The sequence below is a fragment of the Dasypus novemcinctus genome, chromosome 9, assembly GCF_030445035.2.
Source record: "Dasypus novemcinctus isolate mDasNov1 chromosome 9, mDasNov1.1.hap2, whole genome shotgun sequence".
Taxonomy (NCBI): domain Eukaryota; kingdom Metazoa; phylum Chordata; class Mammalia; order Cingulata; family Dasypodidae; genus Dasypus; species Dasypus novemcinctus.
Window position 1 is genome coordinate 41,325,160 of NC_080681.1, and position 27,603 is coordinate 41,352,762.

General features: G+C 35.8%; 1 protein-coding gene across 1 annotated transcript in view; it reads left to right on the forward strand.

Annotated features, from left to right (window-relative positions):
- COL24A1 (collagen type XXIV alpha 1 chain) overlaps positions 1-27,603 on the forward strand; it is a 365,386-nt gene that overhangs the window by 210,514 nt on the left and 127,269 nt on the right. Inside the window, exons 25-32 of the mRNA XM_058303231.2 lie at positions 1,180-1,233; positions 3,410-3,463; positions 4,668-4,721; positions 10,878-10,931; positions 17,221-17,274; positions 17,562-17,606; positions 17,812-17,856; positions 25,871-25,924. Of these exons, the coding sequence (XP_058159214.1) occupies positions 1,180-1,233; positions 3,410-3,463; positions 4,668-4,721; positions 10,878-10,931; positions 17,221-17,274; positions 17,562-17,606; positions 17,812-17,856; positions 25,871-25,924 (414 nt within the window). The remainder of the gene's footprint in view (positions 1-1,179; positions 1,234-3,409; positions 3,464-4,667; positions 4,722-10,877; positions 10,932-17,220; positions 17,275-17,561; positions 17,607-17,811; positions 17,857-25,870; positions 25,925-27,603) is intronic.

The window sequence follows — 27,603 nt, forward strand, 5'->3', positions numbered from 1 at the left end:
CAACACAGCAAGCCATTTATTTATTATTCAGGGCCTTTTGTGTGATTATATCATATTATTATATTGTAATCTATCCAAACAGGGTCTTAGTTTATAGTTATTGGAAGAGAAATTGTTCCACACATCATTAGGTAAAATAGAATATAACCTCCTTATAATTGGTGGCAGGAAGAAGAATTATGTTCATGTTGTGAAGCTTGTTCTGTGTTAGTCTTTTTGCTTTCTGTTGCTTTTAAAGAAGGAATTACAGAGAATCAAAATCAGCAAAGAAAACAAACTCTGAGCCTTATTCATTCTGAACCACTGTCACTGAAAGCCTTCTTTCACTTCTTTCAGCATACCGAACTTACTTCTTATTCTGGGTATTTATTCTACTAAAATACTCTTCCTCCCTTCTTTACTTGACTGGCTGCTCCCTTCTTATTTTTGAGTTTCGGATTAAATGCCAGGCCTCAGACCATCCCTTACCATCTTTACCAAAGTAGGTTTTCTCCTTTATTCTCCATCTCAGCATTATAGTTGTTTCCCTTATTAGCATATATCACAATTTGTAATTATTTAATTTTTAGGTTTTTTTATTTCTATATACAAGACTTTTTGCCCGATGAGGATGAGGTCCTATGTCTGTTGCTCACCAATAAAAAGTCAGCGGCTGTCATGGTACCTTGCACAAACAGAGTGGACACCAAGTATTTCTTGAGCAAAAACATGATCAATAAATGGGAGTGTTGCTATTCTATCATTTATTGAGGTGCTTTAAAAGAAGGAAGTCAGAAACCTGGCTTGCTGAATATAAACTTCAAGCATTTAAGAAATGATTTCTTAAAATAATGTGTCTGCATCAAACAGCTGTGGAATCTGTAGGGGTTTTTATAACATCTGCTATATTTTAAACTCTACAAAGAAACTATGTTTGGATTTGTTCATTATTTGAAACTCAGTGCCTCCTAACACAGTGTCTGTCACATCTAAGGCAATCATATATATTTGTTGATTGGCTGAATAGATTTATTAATACTAATGTAAAGTAAAGGTATGGGTTTTTGTACTATACTAGGAGAAATTTTACTCCACGATAATATTTAGGATGAGATAGAAAGAACATAATGATTATGGTGATTTAAGATCAGAATGCTAGAATAGTATATCTATATTTTTGGTTATATTTTTTCCTAAAAGGGTCCTGTTGGTTTACCTGGAGAAGTTGGGATGACTGGGAGCACTGGTGAAAAGGTAATTTCTTTCATTATTCTGCTTAATATTAAGAGTTTTAGGCTACAGGAGAGGTATTCATATGATATTTTTGTTACTTAGAAATCAATTGTAACTTTTAGCATATTATCTGTACTGCATCTCTTAAATATATTGAAATATAGATTATAGCATATATGTTTTTATTTTTAAGGGCAAAGTACTCTTGGTTGGAAAGCTGTGGTCTGAAGAGAAAAGATGAAACTGAAAATCTATGTTTATGACTGGAAAATATTATTTAAGTGTACATTATGAGAGTAGATATCTATAAGAGGCTGTTTGAAAGGCAGGAATAAGTTATCACTTCACCTGTTCCAAGTCTCTGTCACAATCTCTTCATTTCCATTTGGAATCCAATAAGCAGTTATTCTTGGAAAATCTGGTTATCATAGTGGAAATTGAAATTTAAAGATTACCTATAAATCATTACCTCAAGAGTGATTTTCCATGTTGAGTTCCAAATTTAGGAGATGTTTTAAAAAATAAAAAGAAATTCTTTACTTGAAACCAGCAAAACCATATTTTTAAAATTTTTTGTTTTGATGTAATCTTGTAATGGACTAGTAGGAAATAAACCAAAAAGTTTGAATTTTTTACTGAAAACTGGCTTGCTGAATATAAACTTTAAGCATGATAGTCTGGCACAGTTACTACAAAAGGCCACTCTTCCATCTGAATTTTTAAATTAAAGTCAAACTCAATATATCTAAAACTGAATTTATCATTTTTCCCTACACTCAGCTGGCCTCTTCCTAAGTACCTCATTTCTGTGAGTCTTATACTTATCCCAGTCTTCAAAGATATGTACAGTGAACCCTTTTTTGAGTTTTCCCTTTCCTCCAAATCCCTATGCTTACTCTCAGCAGGTCCTATGGGGCTTTCTTTACAATTCACCCCTTCCAATAACCAGTCCAAGAGTTACCCCTCAGACAGACCCTTAACCTCTTATGCCTTAACCTCTGCCATGTATTTTCTACACTTCCCCCTTCTATCCTCTAATCCATCCTGTAAGTTATATCAGAAGAGTAATTTTGTTGGGTCATGATGAAACATCTTGAAAAATCTCCAATGACTCTTTATTGCCTACCCTTTGAACTCCTCTATTTTGCTATCAAGACACTACATAATTCTGGCTTAATCAGTTTAACCTACACACTTTCTAATATTCTCCAATATACCTTCCTCTCTACCCATCTCATATGGTATATATTTGTTTCTATTCCATTATTGTTTTCTTGGTCTAGTGTACCCTCTCCTCTTCCTTCTAGTTATACAAACCTAAACAGTGGAACCTAGCTGAGTTCCATCTCCTCCATGAGGTCTTCTCAGGCTGCTCTAATTTTTCCTGACTGTTTCCCTTCCTGGACTTATCATACCACACAGTTTAAAATTTGTGTTCTAAATGTTTCATCGTTGTTGATATCATCCCTACAATTACTTGGGAGCAGACTCTAAGTTTCTTTATGTCTTTCCTAACTCCCATATAGTACATTGGAAGTATTAAATATTACTGATTTTTAATTAGCAATATAAAAAAATATATTAGAATTCAGTTCAAAAATTTTAGTAATTTTATAATTTTTGAATTTTGTTTAGTTATTTGCATTCTGGATCAAATATTCTATATTATATTTAACAATTCTCATCATTTTTAAATGAATCAGTTTAATCCTTTCAATCTACTGTGACAAATTTGATTATCATGATTCTCCAGAAATAGTTCTGATACTTAATTATGATGGACAGACTATAGAAATAAAATTTTATTCAGTGGTAATACAAATTAAGCAGTTAATTTTTATAATATTCTTTGATGCTTTTACTATTCTCATATTTTATACGTCCCCTACATTGTAAGCATTTTTCAGTTACAAAATTTTAGCATATTATATATGCTCAGTTTTAAGTCCTATTTATTTATTGGTAATTTCTATTTTCTTCACCTAAATAAAACTTTTAGTATTTTATGTCTTAAAAAACATCTTCAGATGATATTTCTTATATTAAAAGTTCAGCAATTTGGGGGTAAAAATATAAAATTTGTAAATGTTTGAAGTATTGGAAATTAGAATGAGCTATACAATTTTCCTATGTGGGATAATATAAATCATGACTAACATTTTTCAGTGTTTCTCTTTTTCCTTTGTTGTTTTAAAAGGGAGACCGTGGAAGTCCAGGCCCATTGGGTCCCCAGGGGGAAAAGGGTGTTATGGTAAGAGCTCAGTGATTTGAAAATTTGTTTCCGAAGAACCTAATAAAGTTAAGGCATTCCAGAGGTGGATTTGCCTTGGCTGGAATTTAAGTAAGTGAAAAGTGTTATTTTGTAATAAAATTTCCTTTAGAATTTTCTTTTCCTTAAAGGCTTTACTTCTCAGAATTCTTAATGATGTTGAAAGCTCATAGTTTAGATAGTTTAGTCAAATGTTCTGTTAAAGAGAAGAATTAAACCACCATAAATAAGCTAAAATTGTTAAAGAAGAAAATTCAATTAGAGTTCTACTTATTCTTCTATAACTTATAGTGTCTATGGCATCTATCATCACTGTCACTCTTCCATGAATTTGTGGTCATGGTATAATTCTTTGACGTATGAGAGCCCAGAATTGAGACTTCATCATACTCTCTTAAATCTTTAGAATAGCAACAGCTGACAAATTTGATATCTAGATTGCATTTTTTTTCAGTTTATTAAACAATTTCTAAATATAATAGAAGCTAGAGTGAATGGTTATTGTCCATAAAAGACTCCTGTTTCAGAAAATATTATGATAGATCTTGTAGCACATAATACTATCTACAACTTCATTTTACCTAAGTCTATAATTTCAACTTCCATATTGTCAGAAAAATCTCCATAAGATTATCTTTTAGATATCTCCAGTTCTTATCAAGTAGGAAATTTAGTGTACCTGTAAGTTTACCTTATAAGTAGTTACCACTTTAAAAGATTCTTTAAATCAGTGTTAATATCATAAAGTGTTGTGGTCCTTCTAAAATTTGATAGGTTAAAGTATTTAAATATATTCACTTTACCAAATTATAGCATTTCCTGATCTCCCTGAAAATGATGTGATTAAATACCTTAATCTACGTAACATAACATGTATCCATGCAAAGCCTAACATAACATAGAGATTGATGAAATGAATTTTCTCTTCCCAAAAGGCTGAAATATGTGATTATGGCTAGCAATTTTCTTTTCTCGGCAAAGGTCCTCTAATAAAAGAATACACAGCTTCTGTGTAAACATGTATTTGATTTCTATGGTCTATTTGTGGCCTCTTATATCTTAGATATGAGACAGTTATCAAATTATCACTTTTTATTACTATTTATAATTTACTTGTTTGTGTTCAATGAAAATATTTAACTATGATGGAGATTTTGTGTTTTTCATATATTTACTTCAATTATAGGGATATCAAGGTCCTCCTGGGGTTCCAGGACCAGTGGGTGCACTGGGCTTACCTGTAAGTACAGGAAAGACTTCATGATTCCATGTAGAATTTCCTTTGAAATTTAAATCTATCTTTTAATTATGCTATATTTTTATTTTTATGCAAAGTAAATCATGTATAAACTGGCAGTGGCTGCTTTTTCTCCCAGTCAACACAAAACACTGTCAAGGTGTCTTGAAGTTCCTCACCTCTACTTGCTATATTATTTATTGCTAACTTCTAATTGTCAATACAACCAGTTTCTGTTCTGCAGCCTATAACTGCAGAGCATTAAAATTTGTTTTGAATAACCACATGTAAAAAAACATCAGGGTCAGTAATCAAGAGTAGAAGCAAGACCAGTGAATAAACCTGTCACAGGCAAAAGTTCCAGCATATTTTTTTCTTAGAAGTTTGCAAATATTCTCAAACCAGATAAAATTCATAGGAAATATACCATTATTAAACAAAAATGGGATTTTGAAAATACTCTGTTTGTTGTCTACAAGAAAATAATGAAACTTTGCTGCTTAAAAGATAACTTTTGCTTATCAAAATTTGACAGTTATCGTAAACTTAAATATAAAAAGATCAGCTGTTAGCCCCTTTTACTCCCCTCCCCCAAACAGAATTATTCTTATTAGAAATTGTTTATGCTAAGTTTTGTTTTGTAAAGTTTCTGTTTTGAAGAGAAGCCTGATTTTCTGGTATATTGATAGTTGTATTTTTGTCATCTGAAGTTGGGCAAACTGATCTTGAACATGCTTGTCAACTTCTTTAGTCACATAAAAGAATAAGTAAACTTGAGAACCTCTTAAAGTACACTCTGTTTATATCTACCTAATTTTATCTAGATAAATAAATTTTTTTTGCCAATTGAGTCTTTTATTTTTTTTATTTTTTATTTTTTTAGATTTTTTTTTTATTGACTTTGTAATAATATTACATTAAAAATATATATGTGAGGTCCCATTCAACCCCACCCCCCCACCCCACCTCTCCCCCCCAGCAACACTCATTCCCATCATCATGACACATCCATTGGATTTGGGAAGTACATCTTTGGGCACCTCTGCACCTCATAGTCAATGGTCCACATCATGGCCCATACTCTCCTCCATTCCATCCAGTGGGCCCTGTGAGGATTTACAATGTCTGGTGATTGCCTCTGAAGCACCATCCAGGGCAGCTCCATGTCCCAAAGATGCCTCCACCTCTCATCTCTTCCTGCCTTTCCCCATACCCATCAGCCACCATGTCCACTTTTCCCAATCCAATGCCACCTCTTCTATGTGGACATTGGATTGGTTGTGTCCATTGCACCTCTATGTCAAGAGGAGGCTCAGATTCCACATGGATGCTGGATGCAATCCTCCCACTTTCAGTTGTAATCACTCTAGGCTCCATGGTGTGGTGGTTGTCCTTCTTCAACTCCATCTTAGCTGAGTGTGGTAAGTCCAATAAATCAGATTGTAGGTGCTGGAGTCTGTTGAGGCTCAGGACCTGGCTATCACATTGTCAGTCCAGAGATTCAAATTGAGTCTTTTATTGAAGACTGTAAGGTATAAAAATAGTTCGTTGTAATACCCCAATTTATTTTTACCTTAATTTTTCTAAATTAATATGTATTCTTTATCTAACCTTTAAACTCATCACTATATTCCATTTTATTATTAATGGAACGTGGCAATATATTGGGTTTCACTTTTCAAGAAGTTTTGAATCACAGAGAGGTTCAACAATGGTAGGGGAGGAATACTGGTGTGGGATGTTATTGACAGGGGACACATGGTTGGCAAGGAGTTCCAAAGGGCATATATTCAGGGTACATAAAAATGTTTGCATATTTTCATAGTGGATACAATTAAAAACAACAACTGAGGGAGTGCTGAGTTCCTAGCCAGGGGAGCTCTATCACAGTCCCTAAAGGAACAGCAGCAACCCCCCAAGTGCAGTGGCAAAGACCAAATAAGAATGAAGGTCCAACAATGAGCCCTTGATACTAATGACTATGCTTGTAAGCCTGTGTACCTGAAATAAGAACAAGGCCTAGAGCTGCAGGGTGCCTAAGAGTTACCTCCTGAGAGCCTCCATGTTGCTCAAATGTGGCCAGTCTCGAAGCCAAACTCAGCATGTAAATGTGTTGCCTTCTCCCCAGCATGGGACATGACTCCCAGGGATGAGCCTCCCTGGCACCAAGGGATTACTACCAAGTACCCGTGATGATGTAACTAGAAAATGACCTTGAATAAAAGGGTCAACTCAGACCAGCAGAATATCTCAATCTACATATAATATCAGGAGTTAAAAATGCTTTTTGACCTGAATAAAAGGGGGAAATGGAAAGGACAAATGAGTTTATATGGCTATGAGTCTCCAAAAAGAGCCGGGAGGTTGTCACTCTGACACTGTGTCACTGTGTAAGTTGCGTTGCCCTTACACAAACTTGAGCAGAGTCCCAGAGACAGATAAAGTAGATACAACCCCAGGTATTAGTTTTTCTGAGGGCTACAGAGACCACAGGTTCTATGGTCATGGCAGATGGAGTTCAGTGCCATGTCAGTTGGCCCTACTTTGGAGTTTGTGTTTCTTTTTTTTTTTTTTTTTTTAAAGATTTATTTTTATTTATTTAATTCCCCTCCCCTCCCCTGGTTGTCTGTTTTCTGTGTCTTTTTGCTGCGTCTTGTTTTTTTTTCTTTTGTCCGCTTCTGTTGTCGTCAGCGGCACGGGAAGTGTGGGCGGCGCCATTCCTCGACAGGCTGCTCCCTCCTTCGCGCTGGGCGGCTCTCCTTATGGGTGCACTCCTTGCACCCACGCGGGGGACACCCCATGTAGCATGGCACTCCTTGCGCGCATCAGCGCTGCGCATGGGCCAGCTCCACACAGGTCAAGGAGGCCCGGGGCTTGAACCGCGGACCTCCCATGTGGTAGACGGACGCCCTAACCACTGGGCCAAAGTCCGTTTCCCGGAGTTTGTGTTTCTGTGTGATGGAGCTGGACTCAGATGTGATCTTTGTTCACAAGCCTCTCCTGTTACTTTTACCGGAACTATAGTTGGTGCTGGGGTTTAATGTATACCCAGGGGACCTGAATCTCTGGACTGACCATGTGATAGCCAGGCCCTGAGCCTCAGCAGACTTCACCTCCTACACTCTGGTTTATTGGACTTACCCACTCAGCTAACATGGAGTTGAAGAAGGTCAACCACCACACCAGGGAGCCAAGAGTGCCTACAACTGAAAGCAGGAGAATTGCATCCAGCATCCATGTGGAATCTAAGCCCCCTCTTGATATAGATGTGGAGTGGACACAAGCATTCCAAGGTCCACAGGATGGAGGAACAGAGTATGGATTAGAGTGGACTTACTTTTATTCTAGTCATGAACTATTGTGATTAGTAATCGAAGAAAATGTGGCATTGGAGAAAGTGGCCATGGTGGCTGCTGGGGGTAGGGAATGGGAGGAAGAGATGTGATGTGGGGGCATTTTGGGGGGTTGGAGTTGTCCTGGGTGGTGCTGCAGGGACAGTTTCCAGACATTGTATGTCCTCCCATGGCCCAGTGGGTGGAATATGGGAGAGTGTGGGCTATGGTGTGGACCATTGACCATGAGGTGCAGTGATGCTCAGAGATGTATTCACCAAATGCAATGAGTCTCATGATGATGGAGGAGATTGTTGTTATGGGGGTAGGAGTGAGGTGAGGTGGGGGGAGGAGTGGGGTGAGGTGGGTGGGGGTATATGGGGACCTCATATTTTTTTAATGTAATGTTAAAAAAATAAATAAAGGCAAAAAACACACAAGAGCTACCTTGGAGAGCAACTTAAATTAGGGTCCAAGGTAGATCAAATGATAGATAGATAGATAGATAGATAGATAGATAGATAGATAGATAGATAGCAAAGGAATCTTCCTTGCTGGCTGTCTTTTATGGAATCTTACATTTGGATAATGTTGTGTTATTTTCCATGGTAACAGAAAAAAATCGATTTTTATTTGATGGGATTGTCATAAATGTCTAGAATAAAAGGGAGAGAAATCTTTCAGTGATAGGCATTGCTTCTTCAATGAACTGGGAAGATTAGACTGGCCTAACTGGTTATATGGATGCCTCCTTCCTCTGCCTTAACTTCATGCCCATTATTTCTGAAAACTGCTTCATCAGTGAAAATTAAAGCTTCCTGCTCTTTGATCAGGGGTAAACACCCAGAAATGACATTTCTCCAAGTAGTTGAATACATCAAAAGCAGAATATTGGGGGAGAGGTGTGCAGTATTTGGTAGTTAAGGTATATTTTTAAAGAGTCTAATTAATTTTATTTTAAGAATTCCCAAATAGAATTACATTTGTCTAAGGAAGACTATGGTGTTACTAATGGAGGGCACATGATTGGGGAGGCGTTCTCCAGGGCATATATATAGGAGACATTAAAATGTTCTGATATATGTTGGGTATTTTCATAGTAGTTTCAGTTACAAACATCAACTAAGGGAGTGCTGAGTTCCTACCCAGGGGAGCTCTGTGATATTCCCCAATGAACAACAATAATCCCCCAAGTGCAATGGCAAAGACCAACAAGGAAGGATGGTCCAATAATGAGCCCTTGATACCGATGACTATGCTTTTGAGCCTTTGTGTCTGAAATATGAACTAGGCCTAGAGGTGTAGGGTACCTAAGAGTTAACTTCCTGAGAGCCTCCATGTTGCTCAAATGTGGCCACTCTCTAAGCCAAACTCAGCATGTAAATGCATTACCCCCCAGTTTGGGACATGACTCCTGGGGATGAGCTTCCCTAGCACCGAGGGATTACTACAATCACTAACTGCTGATGCAACTAGAAAGAGACCTTGAATAAAAGGGTCAACTCAGACCAGCAGAATATCTCAGCCTATGTATTGGATTAAGTGCTAAAAACTGCTATTTGACCTTGAGTAAAAGGGGGAAATGGCAAAGACAAATGAGTTTATATGGCTAAGAGTCTTCCAAAAAAAGTCGGGAGGTCATCAGAGGTGTGCACTTACACACACCTCAGCAGGACCCCAGAGAGAGCTAAAGTAGATAGAACTCTAGGTGCTGGTTCTCCTGAAGGCTATGGAGATCCACAGGGTATATGATCATGGCAGATGGATTTGGAGTTCTGTGCCATGTCAGAGGGCCCCACTTTGGAATTTGTGCTCCTGAGTTTGATGGAGCTGGACTCAGATGTGACCTTCCTACACATGCCTCTTCTGTCACTTTTACTGAACCTGTGGTTGGTGCTAGGGATAGTGCATACTCAGGGGTCTTGAATCTCTGGACTGCCCATGTGCCAGCTGGGCCCCGAGCCTCAGCAGAGTGGCAACTCCTACTCTCTCGTTCATTGAACTTACCCAGGTCAGCTAACAGGGAGGTGAAGATGGTCAAGCATGACACTAGGGTATCAAGAGTGCCAACAACTGCAAGCAGAGGAATTACATCCATCATCCATGTGGAATCTAAGCCCCATCTTGATCTAGAGGTGGAGTGGACATCACCATCCCAGGTTCCACAGAATGGAGGAATAAAATATGGATTAAGTTGAATTTACCGATATTCTACTATAAAACTGTTGTGACTAGTAATAGAAGAAATTGTAGCATTGAGGTGGAGAAAGTGACCACAGTAGTTGCTGAGGGCAAGGAGAGGGAAGAAGAGACATGATGTGGGGGCATTTTTGGGACTTTGAGTTGTCCTAAATGATATTGCAGGGTCAGATGCTGGACTTTATATATCCTGCCATAACGCACTGAATGTACTGGGGGAGAGTGTGAACCACAGGGTAAACTATTATCTATGTGGTGCAGCAGTGCTCCAAAATATGTTCACCAAGTGTGATGAGTGTGCCACAATGTTGGGGGAGGTTGTTGGGGTGGGTGGAGTGGGGTGGGGGAATGGGGGGTATATGGGAACCACATATTTTTTAATGTAACATTTTTGTATGTGATGTATATATCTTCAAAAAATACAATTTACAAAAATAATGGGGTGGAGGGTGCGGTATATGGGAACCTCTTGTTTCTTATGGGTTTTTTATGTTTTTTAATGTAACATTCTTTGTGATCTATTAACTTTAATTTAAAAAGTGTAAAAAAAACAAAGGAAGACTATGGCTTCCATTCTGATAATATTCCTTTGAGTTCTATAACTAATTTTTAAATTTTCAACATGTAGGGTCTTGTGGGGGCAAGAGGACCACCTGGGAGTCAAGGTCCTAAAGGACAAAGAGTAAGTACCCTAATGACAGGAGTAAATTAATTTTTTAAAAATGACTTCATGACAAGTGATACGTGTTCAGCAAGGATAGCACAATACTTTCTTGTATTGTGCTTGCATATGGTCAGTTTATTTCCTTGTTATATTAGATGATCTACCTATATTAACTGAAATGTTAATATTCATTTACATATATAAAACCCTTATTTTATACAAATTTCACTAACATGCAGAATTCTTTCTTATTCCCAACTTCACATTCCATTCTTTGGAGAAATTGTGCATGTGTTGATCTTTAAATAAATTACTTTCTACTTCTAATAGTCAGCCAAAGGGGTGCTGATACAAAATACCAGAAATTGGTTGGTTTTTATAAAGGGTATTTATTTGAGGTAGGGGCTTACAGATACCAGGCCATAAAGCATAAGTTACTTCTCTCACCAAAGTCTATTTTCATGTGTTGGAGCAAGTTGGCTGCCGACGTCTGCAAGGGTTCAGGCTTCCTGGGTTCCCCCCTTCCCAGGGCTTGCTTCTCTTTTCCTCTGTGTGTTTACTTCCTGGGGCTGCAGCTTAAGGTTTTAGCATCAAACTCCAGCATCAAAACTCCAACATCAAAAACCCCAGCTCTCTCCTTTGCCATGCCTTTTATCTTTGAGTCCCCACCCACGAAGGGTGGGGGCTCAATGCCCTACTAGCACAAGAGGTTTACCTGATTACTTAATCAGGTAAACCGCTGAATCCAATATAATCTAATATGCCCAAAGGAAAAGATCAGTTTACAAACATAATCCAGTATTTCTTTTAGGAATTCATTAATAATATCAAATTGCTACACTACTCAGTAATAGACTTACACAGAGAGGAATGGTAGTATCATGACAAAAAAAGAGTGATAAGAAATAGAATAAGGAAATACAGGAGGAATAAGAGTTTATTAATTGCATATGAGAGGTGTTATCATTATGTAATAATCATACATACATAATTGATTGAAAAAAATCTTCCTTATCTCTTAATAAATCCTTTTTTTAAAAAAGGAAATAAGAACCACCATTTATTGCAAGCCCATTGCATACCAGCCACTTTCACATATGTTATCTCACTTAATACTCAGAATCACCCTAAGAACATGAGGTATTACCTCAGATATAATAGAGGAAACTGAGGCTCAGAGAATTTAAGTATATGACCTAAAGACACACAGCAAAATGATAGAACCAGTTTTCAAATCTTCGTGTGTCTCACTCTAAAGCCTGTGCTTACCCTGTATCATATGGAATATTAATTTTAAATATGTGGGCTTTGAGAATTCTGTTTTCTCTCTTGATCTTACCCTGAGTTAAGTTTTAGAGATAGTGAAGAAAATATTTAAAAATTTCAAAACGTGACTTATTCTAACAGAGTTTTTTTTAAAACCTGCAGTTTTTCATTTGGCAAATGGGAGTATTAAAGATACCCAGCTTGAAATAATAACTTCAATTTATAACCTGTGTTTAGGTGAAGATTGAAGAAAGAGAGAAAATGTGTGTGCATTGTTACTTCTTTTCTGAAAATGATTTTTCTTACTGGGTTACGGACTTTCAGTCTATCAATAACCCTCATGGTCTCATATATTTTTGCTCAAATAGGATCAAAAGTAATAAAATAATAAATAACAGTGGATGATCTGACCCAGCTGTCACTTAGTGATCTCTACCCTTTCAGTATTCAATCCTGGGTCAGCTTGACATTGTTTATTCAACTTTGAATTAGTCATAGTGGGAAAGTTCAGCTGGTTTTGTGACTGGTTAAAAAAAAAGAATAAATAGTTATACCTTTTGTTAATTTGGTAATTGAGGACTACTTGATTGTCCAGGATGAAGCAAGGTCTTCTCCTAAACCACCTATGCTAAATCATAAACCATGTGGAAAGTTCATTTGTTCTGCAGTTTTCTAACCTCTCCATGAATGCTGTGTAGATTATTTCCCTCTCACAGTTGCCTCTTTGTCAACTCACACATCGCCAAGCACCTGTTTCCCCTTTCTTCTTACCCTCCAAATACATTTTACAGGATCGCTCCCAAAGGGCTCTTCATGATTATTTAAAGTTTTTCCCAATATTTTCTAAACAAGGATTCTGGATTTCCAGCTAAGAAAAAAAAGGACTTTGTTTACTATAAGAATATTCCAGGCAGCCAGTGAACATCAGGTAAACAGAAAAGTACTGAAGACCAGAATATTTGAGAAGAACATAGTATTAGGAAGTTCCATTGCAGAAGCTACCTCGTATCTTCCTGACTGTACCCTCTTTTTTCTCCAGTGCATCACCATTGCAGGTGTGATCCCAAGGCCAGTGAAAGCACCCACTGGGAAAGCACCCAAGGCCAGTGCTTTCCAGTGTTTTTCATTCAAAAAACCATAATTGTTCAACCCACTGAGATAAATGAAAAAGGTTTCTAGGTAGGGTTCCTGTGCCCCAGCTTTGCCCTGCTACTCCAAAGTCTGATGTTTCCAGCACACCTCTAAGCCCTTTTGGGCACACAACTGTGTCACAGAATGCTAGAGGGATAGCTCAGCCTAGGCGTATCAGCACTAAAATCACATGGTGAGTTATCATTACAAATTACTGCTTATACACCCTTACAGTTCTGCCTGTGACTTATACTATCATCAGTGACCATGTGAACATTGGGTATAGCAGGACCACTCCCAGAGGATTCTAGCGACCAGTCTACTGCCCTCCCACCTCTATCCATCCACCCCTCTATCTAACACGTTGATTTCCTACAGTTTGTCAAACACTCCACCAGCACTGGGCAGCATTCAGTGTTAGCTATCTCTTAGATCTAAACCATATGGATTCTATGATTTAGTGGTTTATAATCTAGTGGCATTTGAAATATTGTGTATGTTGGCAGAGCATAGGAAATAAACCAAAATAAACTAGTGGGCAGTTTATGTTACTGTTCTAATTAATCATTTTTTAAGTGTTCTAGTAAATCATTTATATCAAGTAATAGTTCTATCTCATATCATATGCACTTAAGTTTAAATTGGTTGTTCATGAATTTGGGTAACTCTTTAATATTTTTGCCTACAATTCAAGTAGCTGTTACTTTATGAAACATGCTTTGTTTCCATAGCTGAGCTGTCAGACTTTACTCCAGCTCTAAGAATCTACTAAAAGCTGCTCAGTGCAGGCAACCTTAACTTTCCTAAAATGGGATAAAAAAAATTTTTTTTTGATTTTATATTTAGCCAGTATATAGTCTCTAAGAGCTTCATAAGAAATGATATTTTTTAAAAAGACAATAAAAAATTCCAAAAGAAAAAGATATATTCATATATTTTAAAGTAGGTATTGAGAAAATAACTTTATACCGGATAAGGTGCTCATTATAATGATAGTTGTCTAATTTTCTTAGAACTTATCCTAAAGCTTATTTTGTCCCAGGGGTCAAAGTAGGTATATACATAATTGATGCTCGTTTCTGTAACCAAGGTCAAAATGAAATGTATAGATGCTGATAAAGCTAAATTTTTAGTTGTGTAGCTTACTTTTACAGAGTACTAACTTTCCTAGAGTTCTGCCAGCCTTAACCCCTTAATTAGCAACCTTAGGCTTTGTAGCTTTTAGTTAATGTAATTGTTAGACATTTTATAACTAAGTGTTATTATCTTTATCATCACTATAGGAGGAGTGCGCCCTCTGTGCACTCTAACAACTGAAACTAAATCTCAAAGGAATAAAGATATTGTGGCAAGCATCTTCTGCTAATAAATCTCCCTCACAATAAAACTGGTTTAGTATTCTTTTTTTTTTTTTTTTTTTTAATTTTTTTATTTTTTATTGACTTTGTAATAATATTACATTAAAAATATATATGGTTTAGTATTCTTTTAAAACTAAAACATAAAAATAAGTGGTTATTTTTACTATATATATTCCTTATGGGGGAAGGTATTTCATTTCATTATAATGCCAACCAGCACTCTTTGAGAGTGTTTAATATTCATTTTGTAAACCTCTTCTAAATATCAGGTCCTCTTTTCACTTGTTCTTAGGATTAACCCTTACTTTAACATTTGAAAAAATTATTATAAACTTAACAAAGTACAATTTCATGTCTGAACATTTATATGAGTCAGGCAACTCAACATCTGCAGGCCTCAGTTTCTTAACCATAAAAAGTAGAGTTTGTATTAGTTCAGCCATGGCAGCACATGATTTATGTGCCATGACAGAAACTGGCATTTAATTATAAATCTTTCCTCCTGAGCTAGATGCAGCCTCAAAATTTTTTTTCTCTCTCTCTTTCTATAAGCAACCACTTAATCTGCTGTTTTAGCTGAGAAATGAAGCCTATTTGCCATCTTTGGGCCAAATTTTTTTTTTAAACCCTAAATTTGCAGCTCTCTTTCTGAGGGGCCTTTTGAAGCTTTATCCTTATAGCTGATACCATTTAAACTTAGATAGAATGACTTTTAAATCTCTCTCATTATCCTTGAAGATTTCTGTTTCAGTGTGACTATCTCAGGTTGAATTCACAATCTTCTGCCACTCCTCCCTCTCCATGCTAAACACATTTCCAATTGTTTTTCTATTAATGCTGTCATCATTCTACCAGTTATTCATTACCAGAATAACCAAGAAAAGACTGATAGAAATTTCAGATTGAAAATGGGTTTTTAAGTTCCTAATTACCAGGGGATACTTTTTCAGTCTAGATTCTTACTTGTTTTCTGCAGTGTTTTCAGAGTTTTGAACACTCACTGCTTTTCAAACTCTCTTGCCTTCTCTTCCAAACTCTTTAAGGAAGTGTTTTCTTACAGGGCAGGAATAGTAAAGAAGGCATTGAAGGAGTCAGAGAAAGAGAATTGAAACAGCTGCTGAATCTTTAAGATGATGGTAGTTATTTAGAGCAAGGTCTTGAAAGGCCTTCACACTTTTAATCAGTCATATTTTAACCATTTTTCTTTTTCATCTTCAGTTACTCAGTTGTCAAGCATTCCAAATATGCCCCCACTTCAGGATCTTTGCACTTGCTGTTTCTTCTGCTGGAATGAGTTTCCCCAAGATATTCACTTCCTTCAAGTGTTTCCACATGTCACCTTAGAGTCCTTTAGATCAGCATTTTATACTGGGGACTTTGTATCATGGTCCCCTTTGCAACTGATTTAAATATAAACTCCATTCTTTACCTTATAAATCTCAGTCTTCCTTTCTACTTCTGTTTCTCTTCCTATAATCAGTAGTCCAGCTAAATAAACTACTTTGTTGTTCCTTAAGTATCTTCTTTCCTGCCTCTATGCCTTTTTTCATACTACTCTGTAGCTACAGTGCCTTATATTTTGAAAAGGACAGGAGAGCATTATTTCTAAATGTAAAAATATCTTTATTCCCATTACAAACATGTTAAGGCTGTCTCCCTCTTTTTAATCCCTTAAGCATTTGATATCCCTATCTCTTCCTATATTATAGTCATTTGTATAATTTATCATTCTATGAGCTTCATAAAGGAGGAACAGTCCTATAATATGTATTTCCATAACACTTAACCCAGTGCCTTTTCCACAATAGATTGTTAGTTAGTGGTTATATAATGAATTTACTCCTTTGAAAAGGACTTTAAGATCTTCCAAGGAAAGTCAGAACTTAGGCAGAAAGATATATACTACCATTTTATTAGAGAATGACTTCTGCAACTAATGCTTCAGCTGGTCCCCTCTACTGAAATAATACTGACTGCAAATTAGCTGAGAATTTTAAAAATTTACACAAATATCCCTAACTGCACATTCTCTCCCTTTCTGTGCTCCTACCATTTCCCACTATTGTCAAGCAGGTGCATAGACAGGCACAGTGCGGTCGGCATTCATCTTCTAATAATGTGAAGAGAATAACGCCATTCCATTAGAAACCTTAAGATAATTGTATGGACAAACAGACCAACCACTTTTAGGATGACGTAGGGTTGTTTTTTTAGAATATATCTTGGCTGGCATCTGAGTAAATGATAGGGTGAATAAAATACCTGAATAACTAACTTTTATTTTAACCACCTCAACAACTGAATCAGCTCAGTTTTTGTGGTCATATGATATACTATTCAGCATTAAATCTTGAAAATATTGGCTTGATTTTTCCATGCAGATGCGTTCAGTAATACACCCAAGCTGTATTCTTTTCTTGTGATCAGGGCATAAAAGCAAGCAGAAGGACTTTGTTACATAAAAAAAGGCAAACTGCCTACATTGCAAGGACATAAAATGGTAAAAGGGACATTTCAAATTAACAGCAGGATATTCTTTCTACCTCTAGGGACCAAGAGGACCAGATGGTCTCTCAGGGGAACAAGGAATACAAGGTACCAAGGTAATCATTGATTTTTCTCATTTCACATGCAGTTTATTTTTAGTGAACTCATTTATCTTGTCTGAAAAATGAAAAATTTCCTGACAAAAGTATGGTTCTGTATTTTCTCTTAGTCTAAGTATGCAGCTTACAACATTTTTACTCTAGACAAAAATGTTTTATTTTCAATAGGAAAAATATGTTGAAACTATATACTTGATACTTATTTTTTGTGTGTAAGTGTATGCTAGCATATGTAAGACCATAATTTACATTTTACTAACTCAACTGGTATTGATATTTTGTAGGGTGAAGAAGGAGATCAAGGAAAAAGAGGTCCTCATGGTCTAATTGTAAGTAATAAGATTTTTTTCATTAAAAATGAACATTTAAAATCTTTCCAAAAGAATAATATAAAAAAAAAAGTAAAAAAACAAGCAAACAAAAAACAAAAAGAAAAAGGAACAAATAAGAAAGAAATCTTCCCTGTTTTTCTAAGTGTCAGATTACTATTTTGGGCAGGGACTATTTGACCCAAACATTTTCTTTCCTATGTAGGGTAAAACTGGAAACCCTGGAGAAAGAGGACCTCAAGGGAAACCAGTAAGTAAAGACAAATAATCAGGCAATGAGAAATTTCCATGAGCTTTTTCTTTTGGCATAACTGTTGTTTGGTATTCAATATGCTAGACTAAGAAAATATATGTTCTTTTTCTCCTTCAATTTGGGCAAGTTGGTTCTTAGTTGTACCTATCTATAAGCTGGTAGTGATCATTCTTATTTTTACTTCACCCTAGTTATGATAAATTAGGCTTTCTCTAAAATCCATTTCAAAATAAAATGGTATGACACCATGTAATATAACAATGGTGCAGTCATAACACTAACACAACAGAATACTTCTTTGTGGCTTCTTGCCTAGTTCGTTTTAATTCAATTTCAGTGCTTTTTTAGGCCCTTGGAATATGGACAGTGTTATCACCATGCTTTCCTATGACACTGCTTTAAGAGGTTTTGGTATTACATACTGCTAAATATTTTCCTACTATTAAAAATCTTGTCAGAATTATAGTTTTTTTCCTGAGGAGAGGCAACAATTTCTGTGGTTGTCATCACAAACTGAGGAAAGGTATTTACATTTGTGTATTCATACCTATATACACAAATATATAAAATATATATATTATTGTGAGCAAATAAGCTTATCAAATGTTTGGGTATTTTTAATTACTTTCACTTGGAATAATGATTTTAATGATGACATTTTAATTAGTCATTTATATATACCATATATAATTTAAAGTTATAAAATTAGATAATATAAATAGATTGCAACTGAGGAATCAGAAAAGTATAGGATAAAAATGTTGACTGTGATAGTAATTGTCACTGTCACATTTACTTATTCCTCTTTGAAATTTGCTGCCCCCTACCTGTTGTTTCCCACAATAGCCTCATATGAGAGACCTAAAAGAGAAAAATGACCATATCCAAGGGAAAAAGAACTTGGGTGTAGTATTATATATGAATCGATGTCCTCAAGTATTAATATTCATCATTTAAGTTTCTATTATATCAGTTCAAATGGTGTTTCTGTAGATTCTGACCACTTTCTACACTGTACACAAGGCTAATATGCTGCAGTAAATGGAGAAATTTGGAGCTCATCAAGTCTTCTCATTTTAGGAAAAGGAGGCCCAGAGAAATAAAGCTGCTTACTCATTTTGTTTTGGCATTCCTTAGAATTTTCCCTTCATTTTCAGCTTATCAGATATGTCTGGATAGATGTGAAATTTGATGTTTGACTTCCTCAATCTAATAAAAGATATTAGAACCATTTGGTAACCATAGCTATGGCAAACAAGTCTCCTAGACTACTGGAAGTGTAAAGTTACCTTCTTGGATGACATGGGTTGGACATTAAATCATGTGTTTATAATAGTTTTTCAGGTTTACTTAACTCTCTACTAACATTTTCTTCTTTTTGATTTAACTGAAATAGACTTTTGATATCTTGTGGAAGATAGGAGTGATTATTCCAAAAAAATTATACAAGATCCAAAGATTCAATTGACCTGCATAGTAATCATAGTGTATCTAGTGATTTATGCACTATCAACAAGCAGGCAGAGCTGTATATTAGAAAGATTTGGTGGAGATCAGATTAACCTTCTTTCTCGTGCATGCTAATAATAGCTGTATAACATTGGTTAAATTGGTTAGTCTCTCTGGATCTTATTTTCCTCATCTGTAAAATAAAAGGATTAGTAAGATATCTAAGAGCCCCCTAGCTCTAAATTGTCCTAACTCTAAAACCATAATTCTTAACACTGGCAACACATACATATGTACCCTGCTAGTCCAGATAACCAAAAATATATTTGTCTTTTGGTCAAAACTGTTTCCTAAACTTCCCTTCCATGCACACATAGATTTGACTCAAAGGAAGAATTTAGAGGAAGTGGCACAAATATTTGGATAGTTTATTACAAAGAACTGTGTTATTGAGGTGATTAAACCCTGTGTCACTTTTTTTAACTGCCTAAATCTTATAAAAACTCTTAACAGTTCATACATTATTTATTTTTTGTCTCTGTACTCTATCAGTTGATGAATAGGGTGTTACAAATCTCTGTGATTTTGTATTTCTTTACTTCCCACTTTAAATTTGTCAGTTTTGCTTCATATATTTTGAAACTCTGTTATTAGTTTTTCCATGTATATGATTAGTATTGTCTTAGTTTTTCCACATTTATGATTGTTATTTTCTTCCTGCTCAACTGACTCTTTTATAATTTAAAATATTCCTCCTTATCTCTGCTAGTACTTTTTATTTCTGGTACTATTCTTTGTCTTAAACCTATTTTATCTGCTATTACTATAGTCTGTCCATCTTTCTCATACTTACTGTTTGTGAGCTATATCTTTTTTTTCCATTCATTTACTTTCAACTCTTATCTGTAACTTTTTTTAAAAAAGTGACTGTTCTATAGTTGGGTCTTGCTTTTTAAATTCATTTTGACAATCTCTGCCATTTAATTAGAGTATTCTTTTTACATTTACCATAATATGGTTTTATTTAAATCTACCATTTGCAATTTGTTTTTTCTTTGTCTCCTGCTTTTTTATTCAGTGCCTTCTTCTGGCATTGAATAATTTTGATAATTCCATTTTAATTAATCTATTGGCTTTTTAACTCTACCTCTTTGTATTATTTTTACGTGGTTAGTGTAGGTCAGGGGTCAGCACATTTTTTGCTATAAAAGGGCAAAAAATGAAGTTTAGGCTTTGTGGACCATATGGTCTCTCATAACTACTCAGTTCTGCCATTGTAGTGCAAAAGTGGCCTTAGACAATTTGTAAACAAGTTTACAAACTCATAAAGGAGTGAGCATGGATTTGCTCCAATAAAACTTTATTTACAGAAACAGTCAACTGTCTGGATTTGTTCCACACACACTCACCCCCACCTGGCTGTTGTTTACCAACCCTGGTTTAGGGATTATAGCATGTATTCTAGCTGTCCTTGGTATACATAGAGTTAATACTGGACTGCTTCATATAAAATGTAAGAAACCTATAGCCATATAGGTCCATTTACTGGCACCATGTCCTTTATGCTATAATTGTTTTATGCATTGCATAAAACCCCACAAAGCAAAGTTATAATTTTTGCTGTAATATAAATAAAATGTTTTTACTTTAATATAATGAAATATAAATGAAATGTGTACTTTAGAAATATTCAGAGAAAAAAATAGTCTTTTATTTGTCCACATATTTAGCATTTCTGGAGCTCTTCACTCCTTCCTGCAAATCTGAATTTCCAAATGGTGGATTTCCCTGCAGCCTATAGAAGTTCCTTTAGATTTCTTTTAGTGAAGTTCTGTTAGTGGTGAATTTTCATAGTTTTTATTTATGAAAATGTCTTTGTTTCACCTTCATTTTTGAAGGATATTTTTTACTGGATATGTAATTCTTGGTTAACAGGTTTTGTTTTGCTTTTTTTTTCTTTTTTCTTTAGTATGCCTGATGACATGCCACTACCTTTTTGCTTCCATTATTTTGGAAAAGAAGTCTTCAGTTATCCATATATTATTCCCCCATATCATTTTTCTCTAGCTGCTTTCAAGATTCTGTTTGTCTTCAGCTTTTCACACCTTGACTATAATGTGCCAAGGTGAATCATCTTTGCATTTTTCCTGTTTAAGTTTTGCTGAGCTTTTTGTGTCCATAAATTTTTATCTTCACTAAAAGTAGAAATTTTCACTATTATTTTTTCAATTTTTTTTCTTCCTCACTTTCTTCCATCTTAGATTTCAATGATACATATGTTAGACTTTTTAATTTCATCCTCTTGGCCTAAGGCTCTGTTAATTTTTATTTCAGTTTTTCTTTTTCCTGCTTTTGTTATTGGATAACCTGACTCTTATCTCTATACTCTTGTTAAGCCCATTTAGTGAATTTCTAAATTCACAAAATTTTCAGTTTTATTTAGAGTTGTTAATTTCCAGTGTTATAATTCCATTGTTTCTTTTTTATAGGTGTTGTTTGCTGAGATTTTCTGTTTATTTATCATGAGTATATTGTTCTTTATATCCTTGAGAGTAGTTATAATAGCTACTTTAAAACCTTTTGTGTGCTAAATTCAACATGTATCTTGAGATTAGTCTCCATTGATGGCCTTTTCTTATGAATATGAGCCTATTTTCATGTCCAGTAATTTTAGATTATATTTTGGACATTTTTAATAATCTATTATTAAAACTCCAAATTCTGTTATATTTCTTTGAAGAGGATTGGTTTTCCAATTTACCAGGCAGGACCTTGGCAGGACTCAGAAACTCCAAACCCTCTCTCTTCTGCAGTGTGTGGCCACTGAAAATTCTGTTCAGTCCTTTTAGCCTTAGCTGGGCTGCTTGGAATCTGCTCTGCAGATAAATAGTTCAAATTCAGCAAGAGATTTAAACAGAGTTTGTACCCAGAATTTGAAGTCCCCCTACTGAATCTTTCTTCTATCACTTTCCAACAGCTGTGATCACTCCAAATTCTGTTGTCTGGTTCTCCAAGCCAGTAAAGACTATAGTTTTTGGGCCTAGTTTTAACCATCCAATGTACCCTGCCTTCCACTTAAAGCCGTAGGGAAAAAATCAGAAACCTACTCAATGCCATTCCCTTCTTTCAAGCACAGAACCCTCCACTCCAATTTCTGCCCAGTTTTGGTCTCTCTCCAGCACCTTCATATAGTTGTTGTGGTTTTTTTCAATTAAAAAATGTTTTTATGCGTTTATACTAGTTAGCTGCAAGTAGCTTAATTTAATGAGGACTACTTTGCCATTATTGGAAGTGGAAACTCTTAACAATGCCTTCTTTTTTTTTTTCATTGATTTTGTAAAAATATTACATTAAAAAAAAAAAAATGAGGTCCCATTTAACCCCACCACCTCCACCCCACCACTCGCCCCCCAGCAACATTCACTCCCATCATCATGACACATCCATTGCATTTGGTAAGTACATCTCTGGGCATCTCTGCACCTCATGGTCAGTGGTCCACATCATGGCCCATACTCTCCCCCATTCCATCCAGTGGGCCCTGGGAGGATTTACAATGTCCGGTGATTGCCCCTGAAGCACTGTCCAGGGCAACTCCAAGTCCCAAAGGCACCTCCACATCTCATCTCTTCCTGCCATTCCCCATACCCATCAGCCACCATGTCCACTTTTCCCACTCCAATGCCACCTTTTCTCTGTGGACCTTGGATTGGTTGTGTCCATTGCACCTCTATGTCAAGAGGAGGCTCAGATTCCACATGGATACTGGATGCAATCCTCCTGCTTTCAGTTGTAGGCACTCTAGGCTCCATGGTGTGGTGGTTGTCCTTCTTCAACTCCATCTTAGCTGAGTGGGGTAAGTCCAATAGATCAGATTGTAGGAGCTGGAGTCTGTTGAGGCTCAGGGCCTGGCTATCATATTGTCAGTCCAGAGATTCAAATCCCCTAATTATATCTTAAACCCCAACACCAACTACAATTCCAGTAAAGTAGCATGAAAGTCTTATGAAAAGAGATCCCATCTGAGTCCAGTTTCATCACGCAGAAACACCAGCTCCAAAGAAGGGCCATCTGACATGGCAGTGAACCCCTTCTGCCATAACCATAGAACCCGTGGGTCTCTTTAGCCCTCCAAGGAACCAATACCTGGGGATTGTATCTACTTTATCTGTCTCTTAGACTCTGCTCAGTTGTGCATAAGGGAAATCCTTCTGACAGCCTCCAGACTCTTTTTTAGAGACTCATAGCCATATAAACTCATTCCTCCTTTCCTTTTCCCCCTTACATTAGGTCAAACAGCATTTTAAAGTCATGTTATTATATGTAGACAGGGATATTCTGCTGATCCGCATCGAACCTTCAATTCAAGGTCATTTTCCAGTTGCATGTAACAATGCCTTCTTAAATATATTTTTCCCTAAGTAACTAAGAATATTTAAGAAACATTTATTTCATAATCTATACAATATAAAAATTGTATTAAAATCTATTTTTCCCATTCTTCATAATGTAAGACAGAACACACACCATTATCACAGTTGTCCATGATCCTACATGAATGTGTAACCATGGAATAACATATATATGCTTCCTTGCTTGTATTCATGAAAAGTTCTTTGAGGATACTCTACACATGTTTTCTGAAGATGCAAACGCCATTGAATGCTCCATTCTTCATTGAAATCATTAGGAAGTAGCTTAATATAGTGGAAGGCCATGGAGTCAATATGCAATATGGCTTTGGAGTCAGACATATTGGGAGTTAAATCCTGATTCTGTCACTTATTAGCTGTTTTGACTTTGTACGAATTACTTAACCTTTTAGTACAAATTACTTAACTTCTCAAATTATGTTATAACTATGGTTGGCACAGGCTCCTAATAAATAGCAACCATAATAGTCATTATTGTCCTCAAAGTCATCATTATCATAGTCATTATCCTAATTACTGAGTGGAAGTCAAGAGATAGGAAGTTGTGCTATAAATAATATATTATCAGTAGCAACTAAAAAGCCTGAAAGGGAATTTTATTAACCTGTGCCTTTTTTCTCTTTCTACAATAAAAACAAATAGGCTTTGTTTTGATAGTTACATAGTTTCCACAAAGAGCTTTAAAAATTATGAAATTGCTATCAAATATGTACCGTGAACAGTATCAAAGATGTTTATTAAGTTTGATTATCATGTCTAAGCACACTTTACAGAGCAGGCTGGACAGACATTATTAAGGCTCCAAACTTTTGCTATTGGTGTACCAGGCACAGTGGGGCCCTTTGTATTGGTCCTGTCGTTTAATTTAGGAGCTTGGAGTGAGTGGGTAACATATGATTTTTCATAGGGCCTTAGCCACATGAGAACCCATGACTTTCTATGCCTTTTTTTTTTTTAATAAAGATTTATTTTATTTATTTATTTATCTCCCCTTCCCCACCCCCCCACCCTGGTTTTCTGTTCTCTGTGTCTATTTGCTGTGTCTTCTTTGTCCATTTCTGTTATTGTCAGCAGCACGGGAATCTGTGTTTCTTTATTGTTGCATCATCTTGTTATGTCAGTTCTCCGTGTGTGTGGTACCATTCCTGGGCAGGCTGCACTTTATTTCGCGCTGGTCAGCTCTCCTTACAGGGCACACTCCTTGCGCATGGGGCTCCCCTACACAGGGGCACTCCTTGCGCGTATCAGCACTGTGCATGGGCCAGCTCCACACAGGTCAAGGAGGCCCAAAGTTTGAACCGTGGACCTCCCATGTGGTAGACGGATGCCCTAACCACTGGGCCAAGTCTGCTGCCTCTATATCTTTTTTTAACCTGATAAACTTACATAACATAGCACTGATGATTATAACTTAGAAGATTGTATGTTGCTAAGAATTTTGAACATCTTTACTTCCAATTTAATACCATATTTTTTTCTTAGCTTTTAGTTTTTATGATAAAATGGTCATTGTGATAAGCTGTGTAGTTGTGCCCAAGGTCAGTAATGTTGAAGAGACAGCAAATAGACAGGAGAAGTATTTTATATGCCTTTAGCTGTCATTGGTGTCTGGCATACAGGATATGCTCAGTAAATCTGTAAATGGGCTGGTCAAAGGGACCTGGGATTTGGTTTAGAGTTCTACCTACCATTTCACTATATAGAATATATATATTCATATTCAAGAGCTACTTTTATGGTACCATAGGTGGCATGGTATAAAAATGTAAAAAGTTAAAAAAGGAAGTTTGAGAGATTCAATTTGATCATTTGTAGTCATCTAGGTTCTGGAATGCCTGTGCTTTCCCAGACTTTAAGACATAAGTCATACTTACCAGCCCATCACAAAACTATTGTTTTTTGAAAAAATATATAATAAAACATTTTATATCACTATTAGAAGTATAAAATCCAAGTTTATAATAATTATGGATAATTAGTTGACACAGTATAGGACTGGAGATTAAATATAAGAATAGAGGTAGACATAGAAAAGTTAGGTGGAGTATCAGGAAGGAAAATTGTGAGGAAACTGCCTAAAATGTTGTCATGCACCAGCTTTTCCACAGGTTCTGCCCTTATTTGTTCAGGGTTTACAAGGACCCCCCGGAAGCACAGGAGACAGAGGACTTGCAGGAGAACCAGTAAGTTTATCTTTATCCTTTTCTAATTGTGTTTTGCCCAGAATATACATTTTCCTTTCCATTATTTTTGCCTTGTTCTGCTGTGATTGGTATAGTGTGGAAAGCAGCATTTATCATAGGCCCCCAGACTAATTATATTGAGCAAATATTTTTCTGTGAATAAAATTTTTAGTGCTTTCCTGGTTTCATATAGCCAAATTTAGTACTGCTTTACTGTAACTGTTAAAACTGAACATATTTATAGTTTCAACAAAGAAAATTCTGTTTTATGGAGACTCAGAAATTCTTTCCTGAATGGCTTGCTGTTTTTATAATTATTATACTGCCACACACACACACAATCACATTTATGAGGCCAACTCTATAATTAAAGGTCATATAGAAAAGCCAGACTCTATATATGATAGGCTGAAATGTACAAACATGACAAATGCTTTTACAACAACAATACAGAAACTTATATAGAATTTCTATGGAAAACCAATAGTGAAAGACCTTGTCGCACCTACTTTCTCACAATTTATTCTTTATTGCCTTTGCAGTCATTCTTCTGATTAGTGGTGGCAGATATAATATGCTGTAACATGCTGCTAAGGTTTACAATACACTACAGTCTTTCAGACTACTGTGTTGATCTTATCTGTCAATTGGCACACAGATTTACAGATGGCCTTTGCATAATTCGTTTAGCTAATAGCAAGTGAAAAATTCTAGCAGTCAAAGAACTAGTCTTATCAAACTGTGTTCATTTCTTTCTTTACATGTTTAACCTATGATATACACTTTCCAAACAATAAGTTAAAATTTGACTGTATACATAAATTCTTTCCAAATAAAGAACCTTATATACTTGTCAACAGGCCATAGATACCCTGTATGTCAAGTTTGATGCCTAAGTTTCTGATTGTAGAATTAGAGAGACAATGGTACCATCCACTGAAACTGGGAGCACCAACAGAAAACAAGGTTTGATAATGGATGATTGTAAATTCAGTTTACCAGTGTTGAATTTGAAGTGTCTTTGAGAATTAATGGTCAAATGAGAAGTTGATATGGAACTCAGAGGACAAGAATTCATTGAAGTTAAAAATATTGGAATCATTAGCCTAGGGAGAGAGTATAGGAATGAAAAGAAGAGGATCTAAAACTGAGCTTTGAGGAATTCCACTATTGACAAAATATTGGTAGAAGAAGATAAAACTGCAGAGGAAATTGAGAGAGGTAAGAGAAAACTTACATTTAGATGTTAGGAGAAATTTCGTTAGAACCATAACCTATATAAAATCTTCATGACAATCTTACATTGCTTGAGAAATATATATCTAGAGCAGAGGTAAGCAAACTAAGCCTTCAGCCCAGACACTGTTTTGAAAATAAAGTTTTACTGATACACAACTACAACTATTCATCTTATATAGCATATTGTCTACGGCTGCTTTCGCACTACAACAACAAAGTTCAGTAGTTGTGATAGAACTCACAAGACACACAGGCCTAAATACTTACTAGCTGGTGCTTTAGGAAAAAGTTTGCTTCTGACCTCTGATCTAGATTTTAATTGCATTTGAAAAAAAATAAAAACAATCAATGCAAAACTGATGCAATGGTGCACAACTATACACAATCACAGTGGGTCTTTTTTTTTTTTTAAAGATTTTTTATTTATTTCATTCCCCCCC